Genomic DNA, 14,062 nt, shown 5'->3' with positions numbered 1-14,062 from the left:
CGGGCCGCGCCGCCTCTAGCGCACACGGCGTTGGGCTCCGGCGCGCACCCCAGGGTTTGTTTACGTCCCGGCAGGCGCTCGGGGGCCACCCGCAGACCCCGCAGACCCCTTCTTTTGTGTGCCTGCACGAGTGGCGCGGACCGGCCCCTCCGCGGCCAGGGACACGGGTAGGGTCGCTTTGGGGAAACTTGCGAGGGGCGGCGGGGGCGCCTCGCGCGTGGAGCCCAGGGGTCAGGTCGCCCTGGAGCGTCCGGCAGACGCTGGTGAGGGTGCAGGCAGGGGGCTGCAACTTTCCCGGAGCGCAGGCCGGGCGCTGCGTCCCGGCGCGCTGTCTGACCAGGACGGGGGCACCTCCTCCCTGCCGCCTGTCCCGGCGGCCCTCGCCCCGCACTCAGGGGCTCCCGCGGCCCCCAGTCGGCCCTTGCTGCGCACTCAGGGCCTCCCGCGGTCCCCAGCGACCCGTCAGCTCTCCTCTGGCCCTTTCCACGGGGGCCGTGCCTTCCCATCAGGGTCCGCGGGCGCAATGGAGCGCGCTGCGGGTCCGCTCCGAAATGCCTTCTCGAGTCAGGTTCTCAAAAGCAAAACCTCGGGGGCCCCGCCGGACTGTGGCATGCCGTACAGTAGTCTGCCCGCCGAGCCCCGGGCGTCGCGGGGGAATCGTGCCGGGGCTCCCCATCCGGCGCCCGAGCGGTCACCGTGCCCAGGAGGCGCGTTCTTGCCTGTCACCTCCCACCCAGAGGAGAGGCGCGCCCTCGGGGTAAGCCCAGAACCTGCCAGCTCCGTGCTCACGGTGCCTGGACAGCCTCGGGACTCTGCCAGGTGGATGTTGTGCGTAGCCGGAGCCAAGTTGAAGGTGAGCGGCAAGTGGGCCAGAAGCTCCGTGAGCGCTGGGGGCTGTCTGCGGCTTAGAAGAGCCTAGGGCGGCCTGGCGCTCCGGGGGTCCCTCAGTGTCCCTGGGGGCCGGCTACTGCTCTTAAGTCTAAGGCGTGCGTGAAGGAAGATAAACTTGGCCGAACTTTCCTAACCGGGAGGATTGGTGATAGTGATCCACAATACTTTTAGGAGGAAAGCAAATGAAATCCAGATGCAGGCTTGTTTGAAATGAAGCGGATTGGATTAAAACATATAAATGGAGTCTGACAACTTTAATTGTATATGCTTGTTTTCTGTCCTTGCCTACATAAGAACGATCACGCAGATTCATAGTCGTTATGACATTACTTCAAATTTCTAGCTTAACTAGGAAGACTATGTGAACATTTACGATAAGATTAAAACTTAAAGGAGTTTGAGTATTTATTGACTAAAATAGATTACTCCAAAGTGTCTATTGTGTAAATTAGATTCCTGAATGTAATGAACACAGCCGAATGGCATTTTTGATAAATTGGTCTACCCTGTTTTAGTAAAAATAGCTCCCTTTTACCATAATTTAATTCTTGTGCTTACTGTAAAACCCGTTGTGGAGTTTTAAGAGACAAACCTTAATTTTCTTTTTTTCTTGTCTTCCTAAATGGGACATCTTGGCTTAACATAAATGAGGTTTCTTTTTTAAGCATCCCGGAAAAACTGCCTGGGAAATGCATTTGGGTTCTAGAGTTGTTAGATCTTATGAACTCTTTGACAGTGCCCCCTTCCCCCAAAGAGATTAGCTCCTTCTTCAGGGTATCATAAGGATATTTAACTGTGTAACTGTAGGATTCGGTTGAAATCCTGTCAGTTTATGTGAATGAATGATTAGATGCCGATATTGAATTTAAAACATCATTCTCATTCCTGAGCACCCACCATTGGCTTTTGATGATAGATATGATTTGGCCTTAGATGATTTCTTATTGCCACTTCATTGCATGTTTGAAAAACTTCAGTTGACTATGAAATGCCAAAGTTCAAGTATAAGGCTAAACTGTTTTTTTCTCTGGGCCCCGAGGAGGCCTAATAAGTTGATACCTAGTTTAGCGTCATCTCTATTCCCACAGACAGTAAATGACCCAATGAGACAGCAGTTTGAGAAGAGATAATTCATTAGTTTCAGACTCTTCTCATCTTTCCAGAACCCCTTCTGTTGAGATCCGGTTGCCTGCAGAGCCCAGTGCCGGTTGTGGCATTGATACCTGAGGGTGAAGAGGCTGGTCTCAGCTAGACCCAGATCCAGCCTAGAGACTTCAGGAGGTCTCTGTAAGATAAGGCAGTTGTGCGGCTCTCCCACAACCAGTGAGAGGGCTGTGCTCTGTCCCTCCACTTGTTCTGTCTCTAAACTGCCTTGGGACTCTGGAGTGAGTGCCCAGGAAGAGAATTTCTCAAGATTGAGCTCTATTTCGTTTCCTTTTTAGTCTCAAAGGCTTGTGGTATGGAAGTTTCAGTGCTCTGGCATTGCTAAGACTAGTTGGACAAGTTTTTATCCTATCCCACACTTGTAAAAACCAGATTTTTTTTTTTTTTAATAAGAAAAACACCATTGTATAAATTTGCCTTTTAAATACACGCTTGAAAAGAGGACACTTTCTAAAACAAGCTCATGTAACTCTGTATAGCTTTTCAGGATGGGGGCCTGCCAGTGACCGGCTTTCCTTTGTGTCATTATTCCTACATGGTGACTAGTGTTCTCCTTTAAGGAACCTCTGCAAAAATAAACTTTAAACGTTTTCCTCTTTTTCAAAATAAGAAAGCAATTTCAGTTTTGCTGAAAGTCTATTTTCTGTTTACTTTTCTCCTGTTAAGAAAGTGCGTGTATGTTAACCGTCATCCAGGACTATTTCCATAAAAAAGTATATTGTTTTGATTGAAATATGTATCCCATCTAGTACCCTTTTTGGAATAATGAGTAAACAAATCAAGGATGTTTCTATGCTCTGCTGTCTTTGTTTCGTTTTTTTTTTTTTTTTTTTTTAACATCGGTATCTTTGAGATTAGGTGTGGGGAGGGTCATTATTTGATTAAAGTTTTTTTTTTTTTTGGTGCAAGTCAATGAAGGGATAAAGTTATACAACAACTCCTGATACTTTTGAGTCCATAGAGACCTCTTTCACCTGCTTCTCCTATTTTACCTATCTCCTGCCAGTAGTTAGCTACATGAGAAAGTTGGAAAAGGAAAGGGGACAGATTGCCAGTCCCCTCAGGAATTATTTTTTCCTCATCCACTAAACTAAACTTAAAAATGCTGTCTGGTGAGCTGATTGAGCCCAAGACCTTTAATGGCTGTTGAAAAAAAATCCTCTCCTCTGTTGTATACACTAAAACAAACCCATCAGAGTTTATGTGGGAGCTGTGCAGAAACAATAGTTTGTGCTCCATGACCACTTCCCCCCGACCCCTACCCCATTCCTACCTGTAGCAGTCAACAGTCAAAACTGCTTCTGAGGCTATGCTCACATTTTGATTTAGGAGAGAAAACAGGCTCAAAGTAGAGCAATCCATGTTCGTTTCAGCTCATTCTTAAAGCCCAAGGAACATCCGCAGTGAAATGAAGGAAGGACAAATTTGTTAGAGGAAAAAACTTGTCTTTTTTTTTAAAAAAAGAGAAAATTCATCGTGTGAAAAATCCTACATAGCTAGGCCAAAATCCTACTTTTGCTTCCATTATATAGTTCACACATTTGGCCTCATGTAAATTTCATATGTTTTAAAGACAGGTGTATCTGATGGACTGTAACACAAATGCTACCTAAAAATTACTGTAGAAATTATTCTTACATAAGTTACTATAGAAGTTATTCTAACATACAGAATAAAACATAATTTTAGAGATTATTTTAAAACCTGTTTAAAATAACATAACTTTAAAAATATAATTGCTTTCTCTATGAAAGATCTGATTTTTATAGGTAATTGTCAAAGATAGAAATTCGTGTATCTTGTCCTGTTGTTTTGTCTGAAGCTCTGCATTGTGGCTGCAGGGATAGTTTTGGTTTTAACAGAAATTCCCCTGCCTCTGATTGTTTAAACTTGACTCTTAATCTTATTTTAACATACTTGAAATGTTCAAAAAAACCCGGAAGAATTGTTTTGTATAAGTAGCAAGTGAATGTAGTTTAAACACTCAAGCAATTCTGGTATCTAATTGGAAACAGGTGGAATTCTTGGAATCCTGTATTTGAATCTTATTATAGCAAAGCACAGATACTTTTTACTTATGGCCATTTGTTTTGTCGAAGCTATTTGAAGAGGAGCCCTGTGACCTCTCATTTTGCCCCACTTTCGTTTACCTGGATGTTCCAGTCACGCTGGGCATTTTAGGAACCGGATCCTGTGTATGCCTTGGACACCTGAGAGAATTGTGCATGTGTAGATCATGGAACAAAAAAAGAACTTTAATGGCATAATTAGACAAGCAATTTAATATCTGCATTATGTAACTTTTATAGCAAAGAGGTAAATTCATTTTGATTTCTGATTTACTAAACATTTATTGTCATTAGCGTTTGGGCATACTTATAACCTGATAATGATTTAGAATTCAGAGAGAAACTACTTTCCCTAAAAGTTCTACATTTAGAGATATCTGCTTAGATAGCGCCCCCCAAAAGAAATGGTTAGGGGGATAGTTCAATAAAAATTAATGGTATGGCGCTCTGAATTGTCTGTCATTTTTCCTATTCTAGTTTTCAAAACCAGCCAATAGCCTTGGTTTTGCTGTATGTTGAAGAACTAACTTTTTGGTTAGTGTTTAGGTGTTGATTTTATTGAAGAGCTCTTGGCCCTGTCACATTTTTGGATTTGCTGAACTGTAATCAGCCCTCCTTTTCAACTGTCTTCTGAGGAAGTTGGTAGAGGAGAGTGATCTTTGGCTGGGCAAGAGGTGTCCCTGCAGGAAGTTACCTGGGCTTGAGGGAGAACTGGTGGTGTTGCTCTCATTTGCGCCACGCCTGAAGCAACTTTGAAGCACCTGGACTGTGACTTAAAAGATTTTTAAAAAGTGTATTACCTTATTCACATAATATGACACAGTTAAAAACATAATGAGAGAGAACAACTCTGAAAGACATTTAATTTGTTGTAAACCCATCAAGAACTTTACCTTTGAAAAGTAAACAACTCTCTAATAAAAATAGTTCTAATTCTTGCTGTAATTAAATACCGATAAGATGATGTTAGTACACAAAATAAATGCTGTCAGTTTCTTCATTTGACTCTGAAGGCTTTCCTTACTGCAGGAGGCCCAGAGCAGAATTTTTGTTTACTACATCCCTTGTACCGCAGGCGGCCTAGGAAGTTCCCTAAAAGTGATTGGTATGAATTCCTATTCTGAAGACCCCACCCTTCACCCTCCCACCCCCTCAGAAATACCATCAGAAAGATGACTGGAAAGGAACAAGGTTGGGGGTGTTCATTCCAAGAATTTACCTAACACAGTGGAGCAACTGGAAAAATAGCCAGGTAGGAGGTTTATATGAAATTTACTAGATTCTTCAACAAAGTGGCCCACACCTATATGAAACACAAGAGGCCAGGACAGGCCTAACGGGTCTGGCCCATGACCTGGCTGACTCAGTTAGCTGACAGTTGAAATCCTGGATGCTTTTGACTCTGAATTATGAAGTTAATGTCAGAGGAAATTAGCAGAGCTTACTCTGAAGTTTGTTCTTTCTTAGCATTAGCTAGAGTATACCAGCATGGGGCCTGTTAAAGACATTTTTCTATTTGTATTTATTCAGTAAGTAAAAGTAGTTAACATTTCTTAAAAAGTTATATATGGCTTTGAGATGTTTCAAGTTTGGTTAAGGGAAAAACAAATTGACAAATGAGCTCTTAAGTGAATATTGTGAAATTGTGAGAAATAGAATGCCATTCTTATTGTCATTAAAATTTTATTTACTTGTTGACAGCTTTTTGCTAAATGTAGGATGTTCAGTTCCTGTCTACCCAACTGTAAAAAAAACCCAAAACAAAAAACCAATCAACCAACTCAAAAGCTTCCCAATTGCCCCCTAAAAGTAAGAGTTTTTCTTACATTGCGTTTTTTCTTCTAATTGTTAATATTTTATTTTCTAACATAGTTTTATGTGTTTAAAAAGAATGTGAACTCATTTGGGCTTGCAAGGGTCTTTGGTTTATTGCCACTCCAGTTTCTAGGGGAGACATTGCTATTTAGATCAAAATAATTTGATTAAAACTAGTAAGTGACACCAAAGGTAAATCCTTGTTCTTAAGGATCCTGAAGCCACAAACATAAGCAAGGCTGGTGGGTCGTTGGTAAAGGAGAAGTCTCTATGGAGCCGTGCTCAGCCTGGGCGCGCTGCTAGCCCCAAGTGCCTGCTGTCGCCACTGCCTGCCATTTCTTGCCCCTCTTCTGAGCTCCTGCCCTGCCAAGCCAGTGCCCTCCTTTGTTGTGACAACGAGTTTTTTAAAAAGTATTCATGGAGCGCCATTATTTTGAGATTCTTGGAAGGAAGAAACTATGTAAATGTAAATTAAACATAAAATTCTTACTGGAGGGAATTGTATATTTAATTTTTGATTGGGTTTAGAAAAGACTTCTTTTTCTTACCCCAAAAATAGGGACAATTCTGTTGCTCCTATCACCATTTTTGCTTCATTCTGAAAGGTGTGGTAGATAATAGTGAAAGATGTCCTTTATTTTCTGTTTTTCCCCATAGTCATTGACCTAGAACTTATTATTTCTGTTTACAGTGAATTATTTCTGTTTCACATTGTTCTGTTCTGCTCTCACCAAGCATGTGGATAGCAACTGCCCATAGAACATAAACTTTTTAAAGGGGAAAGATTTTGAGTCACCAACGTAATAGAAATTACAATTAAAATTATAAATAAACCTTCAAATCAAATTTCATCTTCCTTTTCTGTTCACACAGCAGAAATGTTATAAGACATACAATTTTGAAACAGAAAACTGAGTATAGGAGTATTCGTGTCAACCAGTGTAGAAACATTAATTTATTGGAATTGCTTCATTTTAGCTGTATCTTGACTCGCTTACATAATACTGCATGCTATCGCATCATTCAGCCAAGTAGGAGACAAGGTCAGGTTTGGAGTCATGCTTTTATTTCATAGGCATGAGTGGAACCTAGGAACCAGACAGGAAGCCTAGGCTACTGCAAGGTTCCTATCCAAGTGACTTGGTCCTCTACGGGCCTCACAGTTACAGGCAAATGCAGAGGATCAGTGAGATGGCCAGGGCCCAGCAAGCACCTTGGAGAGCAGTGTTACGCAATCAGGATGTTGCCACCTGGAGCTGGTTATCCCAGAGGGAATGCTGTCATCTGTCTTCTCCCCTACCTACTCCTTAGCCCTGACACCCCACTTTGTCAGCATTGATGTGGGATTGGGAGAGGAAGGATATGGCTACTTGTGGTTGAATGTCATTGTCATGGGAGTACGAAACGGTTTGCTATTTTACATTGCTCTGTGTTGGTACATAATTATGCTGTCATTTAAAAACACAGTGATATTTTAATACATTTGTGTGTGTGTATGCAGTTAGTTTAGGCGGCCGCTTGTATATGAGACCCAAACCTTTCTAACACTCAAGAGCTGAGTATGCAGCCTTTCCTTGTTTCAGAGTTGTCTGTTTGAAACAGGTCACAATCCATTATAGATGTGGCTGCCAGATTAATCTTCGCAAACCATTGATTTCATCACGTCATTCTCTCCTTAAACACCACAGAGGTTCACTTTGGCACAGAATGGAGACCACATTTTTCAGGCCAGCAGACAGAGTTTCTGATGGTTGTCTCTACCTTACCTAAACCTTGTCCCGTTTAGAAGGATCCCAGATTCGTCATCCTTTCTTTGCACATCTAAGTGTCAGGCCTTTTTTCACTCTTTACATCGTTTTAAAATCAGAGCTGCGGGAGAGCACCTGTGCGCCAGGCACTGCGATGCAGGGTAGGATGGCGGCCTTTTGTGGGCCGAGGTGGACAGGGCAGTCAGGATTCGGCTGTGACAGAGTTGTGTGCTTGGAGCTGTGTGTATGAGAGGTTGGAGGGCTGCAGAGGAAGGGTGTTAAGATAGGGGGTGCGGGGGTGGGGTGGTGGAAGTTGGTAGAGTGGGCTGGAAAAGTGTCCTGGTTGAGAGGAAAAAGCTTGAGCTGAGGTCTGTTTGCCTGGGGGAGAATGGGGAAAGGGCCTTCCAGCAGAACAGTTTGGGAGTGGCTGGTGCTTTCTGAGGCCTCTTCTCTGTGCTCCGGCTTCCCTCTCACTGTTTCTGACCACTTGCACCCACCATAGCTTCCGGCCATCCTTATCATTCATGCTCCTGTTCTCCACCTTATGTTATGTACCTGCTGTTTCACCCTGCCTGTGGCACCCAGTAAGTCCTGCTGCATGAAAACTGTGGGCCTCTTTTAAGAGAACAGTCACATGTGTTCTGATTTAGGACTCATTCAGATAGTTAACTTAAGAGTGCAAACAGAATTATTTTTAGGATTGTGAGAGGTGGGTAGGTTATATTAAAATGGCTGTGTTTTGCAAGCTACTGATAGGTACACACTGATAGAACATGAATTTCTTTTTGATTCACATTTATTAAATTCCTTTGCAAAGTGACTTGCATTGGTTAAAATATACAGAATTATATTTGTGGCACATGAAACAAATTCACATTTTAAAAACTAGAATTGGGTAGAACAATTCTTTGACAGAGATTTAGCCTTTGACTCTGCTCACAGCCTAAATAGGAGGAAACTTCCCCATATGAATGGGAAAAATGCATATTGTAATGATCATAACCCACTCATGCAAGAGAAAGCGAGTAGAAAGAAACACGAAGGTCTGGGTGTCAGCACTGGAGAAATTTCTCGTGTGTGCTCAGCTTCCAGAAGCTGCCTGTGGGTCTGGCATGGGTCTGGGCAGAGGCTCTGGGCCAGCCCTGTTTCAGAGCAGCGGCCTTCATAGCCTGCATGCTTTCTCTGCTTCTTCATTTACAAAGAAAGTACCTAGGATATTTTTGTAGGGGTGACGTCACTGTCTGGCTGCATGAACATTTGCATGGATTTGAGGAAGTGAGGGCTGCTGGGACTTCTGAGAGGAGCCACAGACCCTGGGTCCAGTGTGGGTGGCTGTGGAGCCTGGCATCCAGAGACAGGGAGGAAAAAGAGGAGCAGCCCCAGGTTGGGAGAGAGAGTGTGTTCCTTATGGGACATGTGGGATTTGGGGGACTGGTGGGCATTCAGGGTCTGAGCCCTGGGAAAACGGAGGAGTGCAGCTCAGTAGAGAGGTTGGTGTTGAAGTCTAGAAGACTTGAAACCTGGGATGTGAAGCCTGTGGAGGATTTATTTGTGTTTTGGTTGGTGCTTGAGAGTTTGGTATTGTTTGAGTTGGGGAAGGCTGGAGAACTAATCTTAACTAGGGGACCCCACCCTCATGTCTAATTTTCTCCATCCTAGAGCTAGGACTGCATGATGTTTCAGTAAAAGGAGAAGAGAAGGAAAGCATTGCTGGTGGTATTGGACTCCACATACTGTAGCTGGTTTTATTTCCACTGATGACAAGACAGGTGTTTTGAAAAGGGGTTTTTAAAACATATACACTAACAGCTGTTATTTCCTGACCATAGTGTTGGTTTAGGCTCTTGATTTCTTTCCTGTCATGCACACAACAGCCCCATGGAAGAGGTACAGTATGGCTGGTAGGTGAGAAGCTGGTGAGTAGAAAGGAGATACCTGGTCTGCTGTGCTCCAGTCTGTGCTTTTCCTGCCAACCCTGCTGTTCCCAAGACCAGTTCTCAGTTAATGTGGTGGGATCCTCATGCTGAGGCTATGGGGGAATTCAAAAGGCATCCTCTGTCCATGGGCCACCCAAGATGAGCTTGGTGATGGATGAATCAATATGACAAGCTGGAGATGAAAATAAAGCCTGTGAGGTGGACATGAAGATATTTGGGTTAACTGGTAGGTGGACAACTGGGAAGCCTTGGCTGGATCAGACATGTTCTAGAGCTTCCTCTGCCCCCAAGACTTCAGACTCAGCTCATAGATAGAGCTCCACAGAAAAGGATTATCTGACAGATTATCCTTCCTTGGGCCATGAGCATTCCTGTTAGCAAACTTTATCTTATAGTTGAGGTGCAGTTATGACAGCAGACCGAAAGCAGCGCTCTTTATTATGTTACCTGCTGTCTTCCATGCCCCATCTGTGCATTCAGCAAATTTGCTGGAAGAGTTTTGGGGAAACGGTTGGCAGGAGAGAGGGCCTCATTGTGGGACCTGGGCTGGAGGGAGGGAGGGTGTGAGTTGGCCAAGGAACGATCGTGCACTGTCCAGTGGGCAGTTTTCCTTCGAGCACCAGACTGAGAGCATGAGTCTCAACCAGGACTTTTTTCTGAGACGCTAGGCCTGATGCTGGTGCTGGGGAGCAATTTGCTGTTATATACTAATATTTGTATTTAGCCCTTTGATGGCCAAGACAAAATTCCCGCTCTCTTAGCCCCTGGGAGAACAGTTGATTTAGGCACTGCAGTGATACTGGATTCAAACCCATGCACATGACCTGGAAGCACCGGCTACACAGGATTTTTTTGTTCTCTTATACAGGAAGGCAGTGTTGGGTGAGTTCAGTAGGAGACTGGCTTTGTAAGGGCGTCTACTGGTGGGTATCTGCCCAGAGAGAAGTCTGGTCAGGTGACACTCCTCATAGCTTAGCTTATGTTCCTCAAGGAATTCTCATGGAGAAATTGAGCTTTTAGGCTACTCTGGGTTCAAATAATATTTTCGCGTGCCTGCTTATTTGTGATGATGCAGCTTGTTTTGTAATACAGTTATAAATTTTAAAAAAAGGAAATATCCAAAAAGGTATGCAGATCTTGGAAATAATGCCCATTTGGATGATGTTGTTTATAGTTTTGTTTTTGGAACGACTCATTTTTTAATAGACTGTTGGGGCAATTCATTCATTCATCCAGCATGTCTCCATGGTGTCTGATCACTTCACTGGCTCCTCCTATTCAAGCCTCAGGGGTCCCCAGTCCTACTGGTCAGAGAACTGCAGGACACACAGGCAACAGATTAGGGTTAGGGTGTCTAACAGGTGTTGAGAGCAGGGCAGGGGACTAGAAAGATGGGCCTCGGCCATCTTGCTCCATTGACTTGTGTTATCTCCTATGGGCCGGGTACTGTTCTAGCACAACATTCTAATGGTCGAAGCAGCAGGAAATCCCTGCCCTCAGGGAACTTACATTTTAGCAGGGGAGACAAAATAAGCATAAGAATAAGTTAGTTACAGAGTACCAGTGCCAGGGCCTGGGAACAGACTGAGCAGGTCCTCTGCAAAGCCCCACGGAGTCATTTCTGGTTCTGTAGGCCCTGAGAAATAACTGCTTTTTAAATTGAAGAGGGACAACTCAGCACTCAGATTTGTGTTTAGGAAGATCTTTCTGGAATCCTCACTTGAAAGGTAGACCAGAGTGTGGACGGAGGGGTGGTAAAGAATGGAGCCGGAAGAGTGTGGCAGTCATAGTCCAGTAAGAGATGGAGAGGGATTGAGCCAGCAGAGAAGATGCCAGACTGAGTGCTTGGGGGTGAGGGTGGGGCAGGTGCCCTGGCACCGGTGTTTCCCTGAGGGCCACTGGGATCTAAGTGGCCATGGCAGAGATGGGGCTGGGAGAGTGGCAGTTAGACAAGCCACCTGTGGGGGAAGTGTCAGCAGAGGAGACTGAGGCTGGGAAAAACTACTGTGGAAGGAGCAGGGAACAGTGCATGAATGAATGGTCTCCAGGGTCCAGCTGACACTGAGTATCCAGCAGGCCAGCATCATCTTGTGCCTGGCGATGGCCCTTCCAGAGGTGGCCTGTTCACATGGCTGCCTGGCTGGGCCCCACAGATTTATTAAAAGCAGGTGGGGTGACTGCCCTGTACTTGAGCATTGGGCGAGTGACTCAGATATGTGTGGAATCAGCCGGGAGTTTCTTTCTTCATCCGTATTTGCTTTTTGTTGGTAATCCTTTGTAATTCTTCAGTTTCATGATGTAATTTTAATGGAGTTAAACTTGAACACTTCAAAATTATGTAGTTAATTATGTTGGGCTTCAATTACAACTAATTATAGTGTGATACCTGGTGTCAAGTCAGGTACCTGCTTGTGGCGGGGGTCATGCTGCTGGCTATCAGGACCTCCACTTTCTGTTCAGCGTCTGACTGCACCCAGTGTGTGACTGGCTGCCTTTTGGGCTGCCCAGGTGCCTTCTTGTCCCGCCTCACAAGGAGCAGCTCCCTAGGACTTGCCAAGGTGTGAGACGAGTGGGAAGTGCAGGAAGGGAGGAAGGGAGGGTGATAGTGTGCATGTGGGGAAGGGTTGATTTAGGGTGCAAAGGCTCAAACTTGGATTGCAGATTGGAGAGAAGGATTCATGCTAGGAAAGTGAGTTTGGAGTGGCTGGAGGGAAGCTGAAGGCACTAGTGTACAATTCTTTGGAATATGGGAGGCAGGTAATCTTCAAGTGAAAGTGAAGGCTTCAGGAATGGGAAAGACTTTTTGGAGAAAGGAAAAGGTACAAGAGCCACCTTGGGGTGAAAGGGGAAGGTGGAAGCCAGCTTTAAAAATACTGCTGTGCGATATTCATTCTAGGAAGTCAGAGTGCAGGGCTTCAGGGACTAGCAAACGGAGCCTCAGACCCCAAGATGGAGCTTTATGTTTCTAGGATTCCTCTTTGCAAGTAGTGGTGGGTTTTATTTTGTGTTAGAAGGAGGGGGTCTTGCTAGGAGATCTCTACCCTAATTGACCATTGCCCCTAAAGCTGGGACACGCAGCCCTTCTCAGATGGGGGTGCTGTGTTCACTGAGAGTATGTTGATCAGAGCCTGCTGTCCTGTTCCTGCACAGCTGCCTGCTTGCCCTTCCTTGAATGAGGAGGATAGACACACTGCCATCCAGCTGTTCCAGGGAAGGTTCTTGGAATGGACTTCAAACGGTGGTGGCCACATGTGGCATTCAGTGGCCATCATCCTATATCTGTGAGATATGTGCTATTTATTTGAGAGGCCCGGGGCATCTTTACAAAAATTGATCTTTACATTTCAAAATAGAGAGGTTTTCTTAATGCTTTGTGAGTTTTCCACGGTGTTTTCCTGTTGAATGTGTAGAGCAAACTGCACTGGCAAAGGAGCCTCTTAGCTTCTGAAGCACAAGCTGAGGCAGGTGTTTGGGTTAGGGCCATGAGGAGGCCTGTCTATAAGTCTTATCAATTTTCTATTTTTAAAGGGGAGTAGGACTGAAAACATTTGAGTATATAGCTAGTTTGAAATGTTTTTGGTGGGGGCACGATGGTACGGAGCATGCTCTGAAGTTTTTTTGTTGTTGAACATGCTCCTTGCCTTGGTGCAAAGAGCAGCTCCTTTGATGTACTGCCCGATACTTCCGTCTGTTACTTTTTATTTTTAAGATAAAATTCATGTGTAATTCACTGCTTTAACCTTTTTAAAGTGTACAATTCATCGTTTGTTAGTACATTCACAAGGTTGTACAACCATCACTACAGTCTTTTTCTAGAACATTCCAGCGCCCCAACAAGAAACCCCGTACTTGTTAGTAGTCACTCCCAACCCCCCACCCTCATCCCGCTGCTGTGTAACCATGAATCTACTTTCTGTCTTTATAGATTCACCTATTCTGGATATTGCTCGTAAAAATGGAATCATGTAATATGTGGTCTTTTGTGTCTGGCTGCTTTCACTCAGCATAATGTTTCCCAGGTTTGTCCATGTTGTAGTGTGTGTCAGTACTTTGTTCCTTTTTATGGCTGAATAAAATCCATGGTATGGTTATACAGCATTTTGTTTATCCTTTAATAATTTGTTGGGCATTTGGGTTATTTCTGTTTTGGAGCTACTATTTATAATGCTGCTGTGAACATCTGTGTACATGTTTTTATATGAAGGTATGTTTTCAGTTTTCCTAGGTATATACTTGGAAGTGGAATTGCTGGGTCATATATAGTAACTATGTTTAATTTTTTGAGTCTGTTACTTTCTGACCTCTTATGTATAACTCCTATTTGTTCTCCAGCATGCTCATTTTAACATCACACAGTTGTTCCATTTTATTCTCTTCTGTTCTTCCTCCTCTCTCCTTGCAGTTTCTCAGGTGGTTCCCCCTCCCCCCCACCGCCACT

At 44.2% G+C, this 14,062-nt stretch overlaps 1 protein-coding gene across 2 annotated transcripts in view; it reads left to right on the top strand.

Moving 5' to 3' along the window:
* The first annotated feature begins 396 nt into the window (after nt 1–396).
* CUX1 (cut like homeobox 1) overlaps nt 397–14,062 on the top strand; it is a 347,921-nt gene continuing 334,255 nt past the window's right edge. The window contains exon 1 of one of the 2 annotated variants that reach the window (XM_015594614.2): nt 397–853. In XM_015594614.2, coding sequence (XP_015450100.2) covers nt 524–853 — 330 coding nt within the window. In that variant the 5' untranslated portion in view covers nt 397–523. The remainder of the gene's footprint in view (nt 854–14,062) is intronic. The other variant, XM_015594613.2, reaches the window with a different exon arrangement.

This window comes from Pteropus alecto, unplaced genomic scaffold (genome assembly GCF_000325575.1).
Source record: "Pteropus alecto unplaced genomic scaffold, ASM32557v1 scaffold68, whole genome shotgun sequence".
In the NCBI taxonomy this organism is placed as follows: domain Eukaryota; kingdom Metazoa; phylum Chordata; class Mammalia; order Chiroptera; family Pteropodidae; genus Pteropus; species Pteropus alecto.
The sequence above is the reverse complement of the archived record's forward strand: the minus strand, read 5'-3'. Positions and strand labels throughout refer to the sequence as shown.